This window comes from Porites lutea, chromosome 8 (genome assembly GCF_958299795.1).
Source record: "Porites lutea chromosome 8, jaPorLute2.1, whole genome shotgun sequence".
NCBI lineage: Eukaryota > Metazoa > Cnidaria > Anthozoa > Scleractinia > Poritidae > Porites > Porites lutea.
This window is the reverse complement of record NC_133208.1, coordinates 15603448-15618733: the sequence shown is the minus strand read 5'-3', so window position 1 is coordinate 15618733 and position 15286 is coordinate 15603448. Positions and strand designations below refer to the sequence as shown.

The window sequence follows — 15286 nt, the reverse complement described above, 5'->3', positions numbered from 1 at the left end:
GGCACCATGAAGGGAGACTAATATTAGAGTTATCTAGTCTGTCTTAGTGTCACCGTTAATTAACAGATATCAGAGTATAACAGGAGACCAGCGTCAAACGGTTTGGTTTAAAGAAGGCTAAACAGGTCTGAATACGATTATTTTTAAGGAAAAGCGTTGAGTTAAATCACATAAGAAATAACACGTTATCATTGTATGATTTTGCCGTGAGAAGGACGTGAAGAATGTTCACTATTAAAAATTTTCAAAGAAAATTCGTACAAATATTGTTTTTCAAAATAACAAAATCAAATGGTACCGTGTGAAACTAGTGTTCACGGTTTCATTTGAATGGTCACCCAAAGAATACACAGTTTAAGATTAGCGCTACTGTAGTTATTTCAAAAAACTAAATGTTTTTGTATTCGAAGTTGCATGAACAAGTCTAATTTCTATATTAGAATGAAATACATATTTTTGGGATATATTATGCCGTGCAAAGTCTTGAGACTATTTTGAAGCGGACAAAGTATTCTTCCTAATATGTGCATATCTTACCCACCTGCCGCCAACCCAATACACAGAAGACAGTGTAATTCCCTAGCGCGCTTTGTAAAAATAGTGAGAGAGAGAGCCGCAGAACTACATATCTTGGCGGGGAGTCTTCACTGTTAAGCTTGATTAACTGGACATCACACAAGTCAGTTTTTCCACTTTAGTTAGACTTAACACAAGTCGTCCAGACGAAGGACTACACTTCAGTGTCCAAAGCTGCATTAAATTAGTTGAATTCAGTTGCTAATCACTTTCATCAGTAACAAAACGATTGAAAAAGAGGGGTGGGATGAAGGGTGGAATGACCTTTTTCAGGAAACGAATGAAATAAAGAGGTTAAAGGGAACTAACACGTGACATTTTTACACGTACGACCGCTTAAAAAGAGGAGTTTTTGCCATATTCCGGAGTTAGCAGCTCCATCAGCAAGACCTGGAGGAATATTGCTAGATAATATATCTACTCGCTTCATACCTCACTGATAGCATCTTTTAAAATATGAAAGTGGTTATGCGTGACAAGTTCTGCGTGTAACGCATGCTGTTCGCCTTCCACGTGCCATGCGTTCGAGAGCCTGTTCGTTCACAAGCGCATTTGTTAGTGATACTCACCTTGTTAAGCTCTTTTACAAGAGAATCCAACTGGTCCAAAGTATTTTCCCATTTACTTGTAGCTTTTCCCCACTCCTCAAGCGCGTGGTCCTTTTCTCTACACGCGCGATCTCTCTGATCAATCACAGTCGCTAGTTCTTCCAAAGCGATTTCTTTATCAGTTTGGGCGGAGATAAGATTCTTTTGTACATCATTCAAAAAATTGTTTTTACCCTGGTCGCCACCAGAGAGCACTTCGTTCAAATTCTTGACGTATTTCCTGAGAGCAATGGCTTCCACGACAGCCTTTATTCTCGATTTATTTAATCTTTCGCAATCCTTACATGGAGTAGTAGCAGTAGCTTTTTGAAGCGGAACAGCATTTGCTTCGATGGTCGTTTCAAGGTGTTCGACTTTGGAAGGAAACACCACGTCACTAATGCTGTTTTTTGACTCTTCTGATTCTAACTCGAAGTCGCTGACAGAAATTCTAGTTCTTTTGGTCCCATTGGTTTCTCTTTCGCACTTATCGAATTCCTGCTTTATGCGGGAGCCCAACAACTCTTTCAAATTTTCAATTTCGCGTTCGGCATCTTGAAGCTTATCGTTCGCATCTTGTAGGTCCTTATTTATTTTAGTGCACTCGTCTTCAGCTTTATTTTTCTCGTCCAAAAGCTGTGCATTGTGATCCATTAACACCGTAACCTTTTCAGTATCTGACATGGAAATTGTTGAATTCCTCTGCTCGTCTCCATCGCCCGTCGTACTCGGTTCTTTTTGCGTCTGTTTATTGCGTCCGCTCAGTGACATCGAACGAAACAAACGCGACGACGTTTTCCTCTCACGATCGCTTGACGTTCTCTTCGGCATGTCGTAATTCCTTATCTCGATGCAACTGTTACGCTTAACGCCACCTAGAAGAAAAAGAAAACACGTTTCAAAATGCAGCTATGCAAGAATCCACACTTGACCAAGTGACCCTTTGGTCCTAACAAAACACACACCGGTGACAATATGACATCACCGATATTCACGTTTTCAAGCGGAAAACCACCTATCCGAGTGCGTAATTCTTGGAGCTGTAATTGTTGTTGTGATATTGAAAATATGATAGGAAATGAACTAGAGCTAAAGCTGAAGGAAATAAAATGTAGTTAGATTTCTGACACCATGGTGATGACTATAAATAAATCGAAAATATATGAAATAAATTGCGCCTTGTGTATAAAAAAAACATATTAATTTAATCAATCTGTCAAATTGTCCAAATTTTTATTCTGGAAATACTTAAACGAGCAGCCATTCCATTGTAAAAAGCAGAGCTTGAAGCAAAGTGTGCGGAAGCTCTATCATCTGAATTTCGGAAGATACAAACTCAGACACCGAATTTATTAGCAAGCTTGGTTATTTCATTATCAAGTTGAATGATTCAGTTCTTTTTTTTTTTCCAGAAAAATCTAAACTTTCCTTTTAAAAAGTACTGAAAACGAAATGGTAAAAATACTGTCATTTGACATAATTGCTGAACTGGTTTATAAAAACGATTAAACCACAGGATTCCGTCCAAGCTCGAAGCCACTTCTGCAGTTTTCAGCACTCCATATAAGGTCTCCATTCTTTATGCTCTCGGAATAAAAACTTCAAATAAAGGTCTGTCGATCATTAGTTCTGGTATATGTGTAAACGACATGCTAAGGTACTCGATCTCTCTGTCTTTTTTGCGTTTCTTTCCATTTTTTTTTTTTTTTGCTCAAGTGCACTGAAAAACACACCCGTCTCGCAAACAAACACATCTTTAAAAAAGCCACAACAAACGTGAGAATGACAAAGAGAGCCACGAATAAACAGACGGCTTATTTTTTTGTCTGATAACTACGTTCCATGAAGCATGGTCAAGCACTGTGTTGAAGGATCTAACCTATTGATATATCCGAGATGTAAACTCCGTTTTCAATTCATCACCTGAGCAATACGTATAATCTATAACGTCTTACCAGTGTATTAAGAAGGCTTGATATTAAGCTCTGTCAAACAGTAAAACGCGAAAACCATTAATAGTGGACATAATTCATTAATCCTCCAGTGACCTTCGAGTCAGACACAAAATAGCTGTCAAGCGAGCTAAATGCCCCTCTTCGTTAGAGTATGGGGGCGACTGTTAATTTCCAATTCGCCTACGCGTGCTTTGCATATTCACACGGCTTCGGTCAAGCATACAGGGCTCAGCTGCAACGAATTCTGCGCCTTCCGTTTTTATTTTCTAAGCTTTACCTGCTTGTGAATAACAACCAACCGAGAATCAATTAAGAACAAGAGGAACACATTCTGGGTTGCAAATGTAAATACTAATTTGATAAGCGTGCATGTTGATGTTAAAAGTAGTTTCCTTAACAAAGAAAGCGAAGTTAATTTCGCCGCTTTCTGTAATTTTGATTTCACTAGACAATATTCAGGAAACAACGCTACCTTTTGTAGAAACCGAAACTTTCGCATCCTAATCAAAATGAAAGGTAACATTAGCATAACGAATGCTGATAATGAAAGGGACCGGTGGAAGTAAGGTCAACAAAACTACTGTTTGCACTGGTTCCCTTCAATAACACCAGTGCCTATGTTATGAATCGATAGTTAGTAGCAACTATTCCAACACTATGCACAATTTTTTTTAATGTCAAAAGCTCGAACAGATCTAGAAATAAACGAATTGTTGCTTCAGCGCGACAGATCATGACAGAGCGCAAGAAATACCAAAAATAGTGTCAGTTGTTACCCTTGAAATGGTTAGTTCGGGTAAAAATCAAACTGATAATGGGAGCAAAAACAGCGAACTTACACACCTGACTTAAAAGATTCCAGCCTCGCTAAGTTAAACATTTCTGGTTCAATTTATCACACCAAAACCGAAAACATTAGGTTTACCACACACGCCAGATGACTGCTAGACCAGTGTCTCTTCATAACACATGTTACATGAAATAGAGAAACCATGAACAAAGATAAAATGATTTGACAATGGCCGCCCGTCTGTCCAATATAATCGGCAAAAGAATACAATTTTAACCATGTTTTTACCGGAGAGAAGCATCGGAAACTTTCATGTGTGGGTAATCAATACATTTAAATTAATTCTGGCCCGATCGCGAGAGGTAAGCTCGTTACGAAATGCGGACACCTAAAAGTAGCAGCAGTGACGTACTGTATTGGCAAGATAAGAATGCCAATAACAGTTAAAAGCACATCGCTGGTCGACAAATCAGTTAAACAAAATAGCTTCAGCCGCATTCCTTGCCCAAGTACATGTGATCATGATATTTGAACTCACCAGAATACTTCACTTAAACGATTACGAGAGAATGATTCCCATCACACCGATTGCTCGCTGGATTTCGCTGGATTCTCCCACTGACACCCTCTATGCTTTCGCCAAAAAAGTTGTCTTCTATAAAAAGCCCTCTTCAGCATCCACTATCCACTTGTCAACGAAGTGCAAGAGAATATTATTTCTTTTATACCGGCGAACAATGAAGATGCAGATTTGTTCCACAGTAAATATCGTAATGAATATTTATGAAGTACAATGTCATATGCTAATGAAGTCGACCTTAAGTACATTTGGAAATGTATTGACTGTCGTTTTGAGTGGCCTTCATTGTTAGAAACCATAGACCTTCACATTGCTGGTTTTGGTTTCTTTCGATTTCTTATTAATTGATTTGAACTAACCCATACATGAACACAAAGCGGCTGAAATTGTTTCCTTACTTTCAATAGCCTGAAAAAATCCTTTTCTTTTTTGTTGCTCAGTTTTTATTATAACACATTTTACTAGAAATTGTAATAACCTTCAAGGACCTTCATTTTTTTGAGCGGTAAACTATTATGTTCAAATGGACATTTGTAAACATCAGCTGCACGTGTGATCAACTCAGTTAGCAACTGAACAAGTGTGCCACCAACTGAATCTTGAATGCCCCACCGACAATTTGCTCCAAATGATACTAAGCATTTTGCCGGTGTTAAGCAGAACAACAAGAATTGTTAGCCATGGCGATTCAGTTTTTATCCTAACAGTAACTCTATTAAATTTTACAGTCTTATGTTTTTCAGTTTAGACTAAGCTACTTGTTTTAACCTTTTCTAACATTCTACAAATTCAAATTCTTCTTTCAGAGTACTTTCAAGAATTAACCGCTGTAAATGATTTTTTCTATATACAAATTTGCTTGCAAACTTATATCACCCACCGGTATCTCTACCTTGATTGACCAGGCGATGAAGCGGCGCAGCGACGCCGAGCGGGTGGTACGTGATTTTGAGTTGCAATCCGAAAACAAATACGCGTGTTACCTGCACCCTCCACAGATTAGCCCTCAGGCATTTTTTGATCAAGAAGAAACATAAAAACTTGAAAAAATTGTGGCAGGAAGCAGGGATATCTTGTAGAAAATGTTTCTCTTCCCGACGTTTGTTCGCTGTTTACTTGTCTCCTAATAACAGTTCTGTTCTCTGGCCTCCTGGCCCAAAAATCAAGATGGAATTTATGACATGAAACGTAGTAGATCACCGGCAAGGCACACGGGCAAATCCTCGCAGTAAATAAACAAGGTGTAAAACAATTCATTACAAATTGACAAACAAGCATTTTCGCCGATATTTATCTGACCAGATTAGCCCACCAGATTAAAAGTCCGGGGGGGGGTACTTTAGGAACGTTGGGTTGGGATGTGCTGCTGGGACCCTAGAACCCTTAGCCTACACCAGAGCTAGTTCAGCTGAATTTTGCTACCCTATACTACCCTATACAGCCCATATATGGCAGTACCCCCCCCCCCCCCCCCACCGGGTTGAGGTATGTTTGCACTGGTCACTAAAAATGGATTCCCCTTCAACGGCTACTCGAATTGGGTTTTAGCTAATCAGTTTAGATGGGATACGAACGTGAAGCACGTACCAGAGTATTAAGACACTAAAAAAAGCCGGTCAAAAAACCGAAAGACAGATCGGATTCTATTTATCCGCTTGTGATTAGCAAAACCAGTACCGATGCCAAAATAAGAACAGCTTTGTAATCGTACGCGTTGAAGTTAGTGCTGCGGTTACCTAATCCTTGGTGAGCTACTAACACAATACATGCAACACAAATACATCATGCCGACCATTTTTAACGAGAAAATATTTTCATGATCTTTATGACTACTCACTGCCTTAACTGGCTAGTCAAACAGGTTACCGTTTCCGAGAATTTTTCACCTAAGCATTTTAATTTACAGCTTACAGTACGCTAATACGATAAGAATTAGCATATCTACATCGTAGATATCATCAGTTGCCTTTTTTTAAACGCTTCAAGAACAGGACGTTCACGTGCTTGGTGTGCCTGTGCTAACTTGCATGGAATTCCATTGATCAAAACTTCTGTCAGGTGAAAACACGTTGGGGCCACTTGCCTTTGCGTTTGATAGGAAGATAGCACTGTGAGAATCAGGGAAAAATGAATTATAGGTTCTTTAGCCATATAAACGAGTTGTTGCGAAAATATGAACACGACTCGACTGTTATGTAATATCGCGATGATGGAATTGACCACGAAGTCTATAGTGGCTCACTATGGACGTGTAAGTTTAGCTATTTTATACTGAGCAGGAGTACTGTATGTCTATAATGCTGTGGTGACACGTACGTACCCCTCTCGAGTTTGAATTCTGCGTAATGGTTAGTATCATTCATATGAAAGGTAGAGACTTATAATAAGCACTTTCATTTCGACAACTAAAATTTCACCCATTACTGACAGTTCAGTTATCATATTATATATATAGCTCTGGATTGTCTAAGGGCATTAGATGAAAGCGGGCAAAGTATAGTTTTGGGTTTCGTTTTTAAAATTATATTTTTTTGTGTTAATTTAGTTTTTTCTATCGATGAAATGCAAGAGTGATCTTTAATATATCATAATTGCACGCTTATTTACTACAGAAACTGGTGTTTACTTTTCTATTATTTTCAAGGACAGCTTAAGAATCACTCTAAGAGTCTTTCAAAAGGAAGTGAAGCGTTTATCCCTAAATTCCTTCTGAAATATCCCATAGGTGATGCCACGGATAATCGACAATAGTGGCATAACGCCCGTAAGGACTGTCCGTAAAAAATCTCCTAAATACGGATGCAAATGTTAACCCCTTGTAAAAAATGGTTCAATATTTCATAGGTTTCAAATTAACGCATATTTGTTGAGCTATTTGTATTGCTGCTCAATTCATGACTCAGCTCCTAGATGTACTAGATTTTTCTTTTCCTTTATGAGGGATGTGGGTATTTGGAGCATTACTGGCAGGTGAATCTCAGGCCTTTGCCAGCCCTCAGACATTATGCTGTCAGATATCAGATACACTATGCTGTCGGCTGTCATATATTATGCAGGATATTATGCCTGCTGACAGATATTATGCAGCAACGCGACATTAATCGTTGTTCAGTTTAAGTTCAAAATGCTACAACACTTTTCCTAAAGTAGTCAGAGACGCAAATGGTGGAAGAGGTCGCCCATACTTTAACTCTTGAGAGTGCTTTAATTCCCTCATATGTGAAAAAAAGAATACAGTTTTCCATAAAAGTTGGGAACCAGCGGTTGGTCTCCAGCCTGGGTCATGCAGGATGAAGCGACTGTATTCTTGCATCTTTATTTCGTAAATGAATAATGTAGTAAAATGAATAAAAAAAGTCGTTATACTGCAATTTCTTACCTTGATCAGTTTTGCCGACTACAGGCAAAGGCTGGCATGTTTCTTCCCTAATCTCCTCGATATTTCCAAGGCTGTTAGACCTTTCAATAATTTGTTCTTCCAACTTCGATGTCGAGTTTGAGCCTGCAGAAAAACAAAAGTAACTTTTAATGTCTTCGACGAAGGAGAACACGTACTATTGCAGAAATAATTATACAACTTATTTCTTGCCTTCAAATGAATATAGATCAAGCTACAACAATTACGAAACAGAAATGATTTTCGAGATTAACACGGTCACTCTGTATCATGGGGACTCTTACCGTCACGAAAATCGTTTCTTTTTTAAAGTAGATACCGAGAAACTGACCACCATAGACCTTTTTACCGATACGGCGGCCATATTAAATTTATTAGATTTAAGGAGTATTATGGGACGCCCAGGGGGCATTCGCTCAGAATTTACGCACGCTCTTTGGGCAAAAAGGGAACTTCAGAGTATATTTCTCAGGAAAAAGGCGATCATTATTACATCGAAACACGGCACAACGATCTTTTTTCCCATTACAATCTTTTTCTAGGAAAACTGAAAGAAAAATTGGCCCGAAAAGCGCGCGTAAATACTGAGCGAGTGTATCGGATCGTGCTCATGCCCCCTGGGCATCCAATAATACTCCTTAAATCCAATTGATTCAATATGGCCGCCATATCGGTAAAGAGGTCTACTAAGCAGCCGTGAGTTTTATGAGTCGGCAAAGGCATGTCTACACTATGCCAGATAACTAAGGTATAGTATACGAATACCTGTTTACACTGAGCCAACCCGGGGGGTAGCCTACTTGTAGCCAGACCCTTCCCCCTTTTTTTCTCTGTCGGGGGGAGGGCACGGCTTCAAGTAGGCCACCCGGTGGGGGGGGGGGGGTACTTCCTGAAATAAGCCATATAGGCATGTGCCGCCCCAAAGGGTGTGGTTTTTTTTCGCCGTTTTGGCCTGAAAATGGGTATAGACTTTGCCCATATTGGTCTGTCTGCCATTTTAATTCCAAATGAAGAGGACAGAAAGAGTAATATGCAAATTCGAGAACAAGAGCAATAGTGGGACAGTTCGAGAAGGAAATTAAGAAATCTTTTTATTGGCGTCCTAATCTAAGCAATAATGGAGAGCTTAAGCTTCGCGCATACGGCAAAAGTCAGATTAAAGTTGATAGTTTCTCAAAAGGTAGGAAATGAGCAGATAAAAACAGCTCAAAACAATTCTTTAAGATAAAAAATTGCGTGAAACTACCAATTTATGTGTAGAAATAATGAACAGTAAACGACAAGTTTAGGGAAAACTTGGTCACGTGGTACAAATTCGCGTTTGCCGTTTGACGTAAACGTGATGACGTAATTTCTTAAACGCAAAGTCTGAAAACGGGTATGGATTTTAGAGGCCAGGTCTGGAAACGGGTGTGTAAAATGACATTGTTTTGCTCTGAAATTGGGTCAGGAATTGGAGAACCAGGCGGCACACCCCAGCGTGCGAAAAAAGTCGTGTTCGATAGCCTGGAGCTAGTGGATCTTGCTACCGTTCTTAACTTGCCTGACGGGCAAGTGCTGTTTTTTGGGGAAATTCAAATTACAGAAGGATTGAAATCAATCCTGTTAATCAAAAAGAGTTTTGAGGCTGGTTGAAGTGACTTTTGGGCTAGTACATGCTAGCTACAGCTTGCCCGAATGGCAGGCTGTAAAACTGACTTTCTCTGCACCCTGACACTCCCACCAAGAATTCTCAGGAGTACCCCGGGTGCACCAAAAAGTGGCACCGAAAACCAGGATATGTGAAGATCGGCGCTGGGCAGCTTCGTTCCGTTACAAAAACCGCTCCAAAGTAGCCGTTCCTAGATGTTAACAGAAGCTTTGTCCGATATGGTCTTCGTGCCGGCGCAAAAGCTATCCGGAATGGTGTTAAGTAGTAATATCCCTGGAGTTTCTTAGATTAAGCTCCACACTGAGGTGCAAGGCCTACACAACAGAACTGGGCTTGCTGGGACGGAAATAGCGTCTAGGGGTAGTCACGATCAGATAATTGGTTACGTCACTAATGGTTCCACGAGACTCAGGCTCATTACTGGTGAAAAATGGGCAAACCGCGGGGAGAGTGTGAAGCAAGAGGCGAACCGAACAGGAGAACCTGAGTAGGGAAATGGTCGCGGCCGCACTTCGCCTTTTAAAACTTAGAAGGGGAATTTGAGATTTCCATTGCTTCTCATTAACTATTGATTAAGCCGGATAGATATAAAGTGTGAGTCTGCTTCTTAATGCAAAGAGCACATTCTCATAGTTTTAACAGGTATTTTTAGGTGAATTGTTAAGTGTTTGGTTTATATGTAATTGCTACCCGGGTTGATAAAAAAGCTAATAAGTCCAACAAACAGAATGCGGGGGTTTGCGATAATGCTAATCACTTAAGAAGAATTTTTACAGATATCCATCCTCAACGGCAATTTCCCACACAAAATGGCGACCATTGGACAGAAAAACAACAAATCCTACCTGAGCCGTATGCATAAAATGAAATCAACTCTTTAGGAAGTTTCGGTTAAAACTTGTGTTCATGCAGAACAAAGGGGTTTTTACAGTTTTCGTTGTGTTCTTTTTTTTTTCGCTTATTACGATTATCTTTCCAATTCCTCACCAGTGTAGCGATTAAGTCCCAGATAAATCTGCTCGCTTGATTATGGGCGATAAGCTTTAATCATTGCGGCCAGTGAGGCAGGGCAGAACTAAACGAAGAGTCATTGGGTGAAATCGAGCAAAAAGTGTCAGAAGTCTAAGAGATGACAAAAATTGAACGCCAAACAAAAATGATCTGTATAGTGCACGCTTAATACGGCTTTACATTTTAAACAACAAAAAAGCACACAAGTAAGTTAGAGAAATAGTTTGTCCCTAGCTCAGTAGCTTATTTTTATTACAGTTATTTTTCACCTGGTCAAACAACAAATGTGCGGTAAAAGATAACACCTAATACTGAGGAAGACAAATCAGTGATAGTTTATTAACTTCACTATCGCGGTCATCAATTCAACTCTGCTAAAAATTTTTCGAAGTAATATTTTAATACGATTTTAGAAGTTCAATTTGTTCCCCAGAACTCCTTAAGACCGAGGTGAAGAATAAGCTGCACACGAAGAGAGATTGAATAAGAATTAAGTCATCTCCAGACAAAGAATATAATCCGTTCGGAATTCCGGCTTTGGTAGGTTATGCTGACGATACTAGGGCTCCTCTTTGGACACAACTGACTAAAGAGAGAAACCAAACATTCTCTGCAATTTCACGGCTCGAGTTCCTTAGACTTAATGCAGCGCGCCACTCCCAGGCAAACCTTGTTTCTCTTATCAGCAATGGCATTTTACTGATAGAGGACAACGTAAATTAGACAAAACATGTCTAATACTTAACTTACTTCGCCTTCCGGTACAACAACGCCTATGTTATGTTAGGATTAACTTTCGCGGACTAAAAGTCGCTTGCGCTGCTGTAATCTAATGCATCTTGTTATCTGGAAGATAACTGAAAATCAAGAAGGAATGAAACCGCCTCTGTGGTTTTTTAATGATTAAACGGTATTTTACTCTCGTTTAGATGATTACTATTTTCAAGACAGTACTCTTTGATATTAAAAACACTAAAGTTAGCTTTCCAGCTGTAGGTCGCCAGCAACAGTTTTGACCACCAGGGTGGAAAGAGACAGAGATGATGAGAAAAGCTTCTTATCAAGCGACAAAAACGAGGACTATGTAGGGTAAAAACCAAAGAGATTCATCCCTAAAGTTCACTGAACGCGATATTCACTGAACGCGATAGACATCGGGTCCCCACGACGAAAACCACTGGCTTAAACATTGCGGCTGTAAGCTCGCGAACTCACGAGCCAAGGTAGCTTCAGAATAAACGGTGCTCGGACCTACAACACCATACCGAGAATCATTAGACAAGTAGAGACGCACAGCAAATCTAGAATCAAGCTAAAGCGCCATTTTAACCAGTAACGCCTGCGTTACATGTTGCCTTTGTAACTTAATTAATTTTGTAGTGCCAGGGCTCCATTTAAACTAGCTCTGCTAAATTGGATGCCCCTGGATAAAATAATAATATTGATTTGACAAAAAAGAACTCGCGAATTGTAGTGCGCATGTCTGAATTGTCAATTGAGTGTCGAACAGTACCAAATTTAGTAACTTGTACCTGTAGCCTGTAACGTTGCCACGCCTTAAATCAATGGTTACACAGGAATAATGTGAACATTTATGACTTCAAGGTATTTTCCGTTTGCCCCTTAAAAAAATCCCACTCCTAACTCTCGCGTCGAGTTTTTCGTCATTTAACAAAATTTCAAGACCTCACTGTAATTATTCAACTTTCTCTGCCTCCAGTGAAAATAATTTTAAAAAATCTTGACAGGCAACTCGTTTTACTTCTCGTGGTTTTCAATAGGATAATCCTCGAGTCGTTGCGTAAAGAAACAAACTTGAGATGTACTGGAAAAGAATTCCAAACTTTGGAATTCTTTTTCAGTACTTCTCAAGTTTCTTTACGCAAAGACAAACCACGGGAAGTAAAGTAAAGAGTTACGTAATTCAGCCCAAAGGCTGTATGTTATTTCGATAAACTATCTCTATCTAATGTTCTGTTGCGATACGCTCTAACTAGGACTATCAAACTGAAATATTAGTGGTCTGTTTCTTTCTCTCTGTGTCGCCAGCTGAGCGCCATTTTTTCCCTCTCAGTACTGCAACCTCCAACATAAGTTAAGTATGCACTTGAGCACGAACAAATATTTTGACGTGTAAAATCATAACGGACATTCCAAGCGGGCGAGATAAGAGCTCTTATTAAGACGCATTAAGCAACGTTTTACCTACACCGTGATAACGGGCATGTTACAAAATTTCATATCAAAATATAGGTCCAATTTGATTGCGATCAGTGTCTTGCGTTTCTCACACGAGTCACTCGATAAATCCTCCCCAAACCTATTAAATGGATCTTTCCCGTGGTGTTATTTTAGCCTGAGATGATGCCCTCCCTAAATATCTTTATCTTTCACAGTAGTAGTTATTGAACACTGGCTGAACTGTACTATTACTAAGAAGGTCTACATTTATGCCAGTGGGTTCAAAAGTCTGAAGAGCCGGTATTCAAATCAGCTTTCAAAGCAGCTGCTTGACGATTGTGCAGTCTTAGACCAATCTAAATTCTACGGATACCACCATTCTGACCATTTGAATGGGCGCTGTCAAGCAAAACTCTCCCGTGGTACTGTTTATTACACCGACAGCGCGAGAAATCCCTGATACTACCATCAACAACTGAAACTTGCGAAAAATAGTTCTTTCCTTTCGCGGATTGATTCCGATATCCTGACAAAAGAGACAATTTAGCACTCTTTTACCAGCTATTTATGAAAAGCATAACCACCGTTAAATCATTTCCCTTTGTAAGGAATCTCAAAGGACAGCTTGAAAGATTATTGGACAATAAAAGGTATTCACTCTTCACTATCGATTTCCGGTTGTGTAGTTGGCAGTATTTGTTGTCCACAAATTGAGGCGGCAAAACACAACGCAAACCATCTTCCCTTAAAATTTTCTTTTCCAAAAAACTAATTCTATCAAATAGCTTCAGGCTATGTTATTTTTAGAAAGGGTTATCAATCATTTAAGGAATGAAAAAAAAAAGAAGCTTGAAAATGCTAAAAAATTGCAACTCGACTGAGCGGAGAGAAAGGGCTAACGAGGTGCGAGTGACCTTTTCTTATCAGTAGAAAATAATCTCCAAGCATTTGCAAGAATCCAATCATGAAATAGCTAAAGGCAGGATGAAAGAACCTCTTTGACAGCGCTGTGAGTCCTGAGGGCTCTCAAAACAAGTTGAATAGTCGCTCATCACCTCCGATTGAAGTAGCTCGCGCGATCGCCTAGCAAAAGACGTCCTGCTTGACACGATGTAACCATACGAGGTGACAGATTAACAGTCTGTTGTGCTTTGCAAGTCACGAAAACAGAAATCCGTTGAATATTTACAAAAAAATAAGAGAGAAAAAGAAAGAAAACCACGAGACTGAAAATACCAGCAAAAGGAAAATCATACCCGTGACTAGCTACTTTTTATAAGATCCTTTTATCGAAAGACAATACAAATTTATTCTTGTCTAGGTGTGTAATTAACACGCGAGATACTGTAGATGTAATATTGAACTCGCCAGTCGTTGTTTATGTAATACGGTTTTTCATCATGTTTAAACTCACGTGGACGCAACATTTTACTGTCTTCACAGAATCTACCGTAGAGTGGTGAAATGTGCTTCAATGACTATTGCAAAACTGTACATTAAGTAAAGTTTAGCACGGGTTCTAATAGAGACATGATCGATCCATTTTTAAGCGAAAGTTGTATTGACTATTCAGCACGGCCTGAGTGATAATAATCATCTTTTATAAAATTTCAAGAAAATATGTAAACGGTTTGTAATGGAACGGCCGAGATGTAAACAAGTCGAATTTTCACACAGGCAACGCAAACTTACAATGTTAAATAAACAAAGTGCATTTACCGTAGACAAAGACGGTTAAACATACAATTCAACTATTTTCATCTTGGTGGGAAAAATCGGATCACTCACAATAATGTACACGTTTTCAAAACCTCGTGGCCTATTGTCTTCAAGAAGCACGCTAAAGATAAACACTCCGCAGCCAGCAAAATAAGGCCATTATGGACCCCTTCGTTATTATTAAGCATCTTACCAGGATAAGGAGCGTAGCCATAGATGCTTAGCAGCAGACTCCCTTGCTTTAAGCCATGCTGATGAACGCCGCTCGAAGGCGGAACTGCGTCAGGTACGCTCATCTACAACCGCTCGTCTCGGAGGACGTGAGCAATCGGTATTCTCTCTTCTGCTAGATATTAGATGAATTGCGTTCTCGTTGACAAAGATCCACAGTAACCCCACAGTTTTTAACTCATATGAAACACCAGGACGTCTTCACCGCTGACTAGACAAAGGCTACAACATCCTTTCTGCTGTTGACCTTTTCGCATATTGTCTGAGGATGCGTACTAAAGCGAAACTCGATGCCAATTGACCTGATATCCGTTTAATCAACATCTCAGCGAAAATTTTGTGTGACGTTTACTAAACTCTCTCTAGCTCTCAAACCATCTGAAACAATATAGCTAGCGTATTCTCTGTGCTAAACCGCATAAGATTCATTGTTTTAAATTCTTAGATCCCAGAAGTTGTTTGAGAACATGAAATACTTTATTGTAAGGAAATAATTTCATGATATAGGATCCGCCCTATAGTGACCCCCGCCCGTCCTTGTATACTAGTTTAAAGCATTATTTTGTCTTTTATAGTCTTTCATCTAAGACCTCGTAAATGGAGTTACT

At 39.5% G+C, this 15286-nt stretch overlaps 1 protein-coding gene across 5 annotated transcripts in view; it reads right to left on the bottom strand.

Annotated features, from left to right (window-relative positions):
* LOC140945789 (uncharacterized) overlaps positions 1–15009 on the bottom strand; it is a 30537-nt gene extending 15528 nt beyond the window's left edge. The window contains exons 1-3 of one of the 5 annotated variants that reach the window (XR_012166752.1): positions 14641–15009; positions 7868–7990; positions 1146–2038 (exon numbers count right to left, since the gene is read on the bottom strand). Coding sequence is in view for 4 of the 5 variants with exons in the window: in XM_073394835.1 (XP_073250936.1) it covers positions 1146–2038; positions 7868–7990; positions 14641–14743 (1119 nt within the window). In the remaining variant the exon portion in view is untranslated. Of the gene's footprint in view, positions 1–1145; positions 2039–2128; positions 2146–3118; positions 3136–4446; positions 4617–7867; positions 7991–14640 lie in introns of those variants that run through there. The other 4 variants (XM_073394835.1, XM_073394836.1, XM_073394837.1 and 1 more) reach the window with 4 other exon arrangements.
* Positions 15010–15286: the final 277 nt, after the last annotated feature.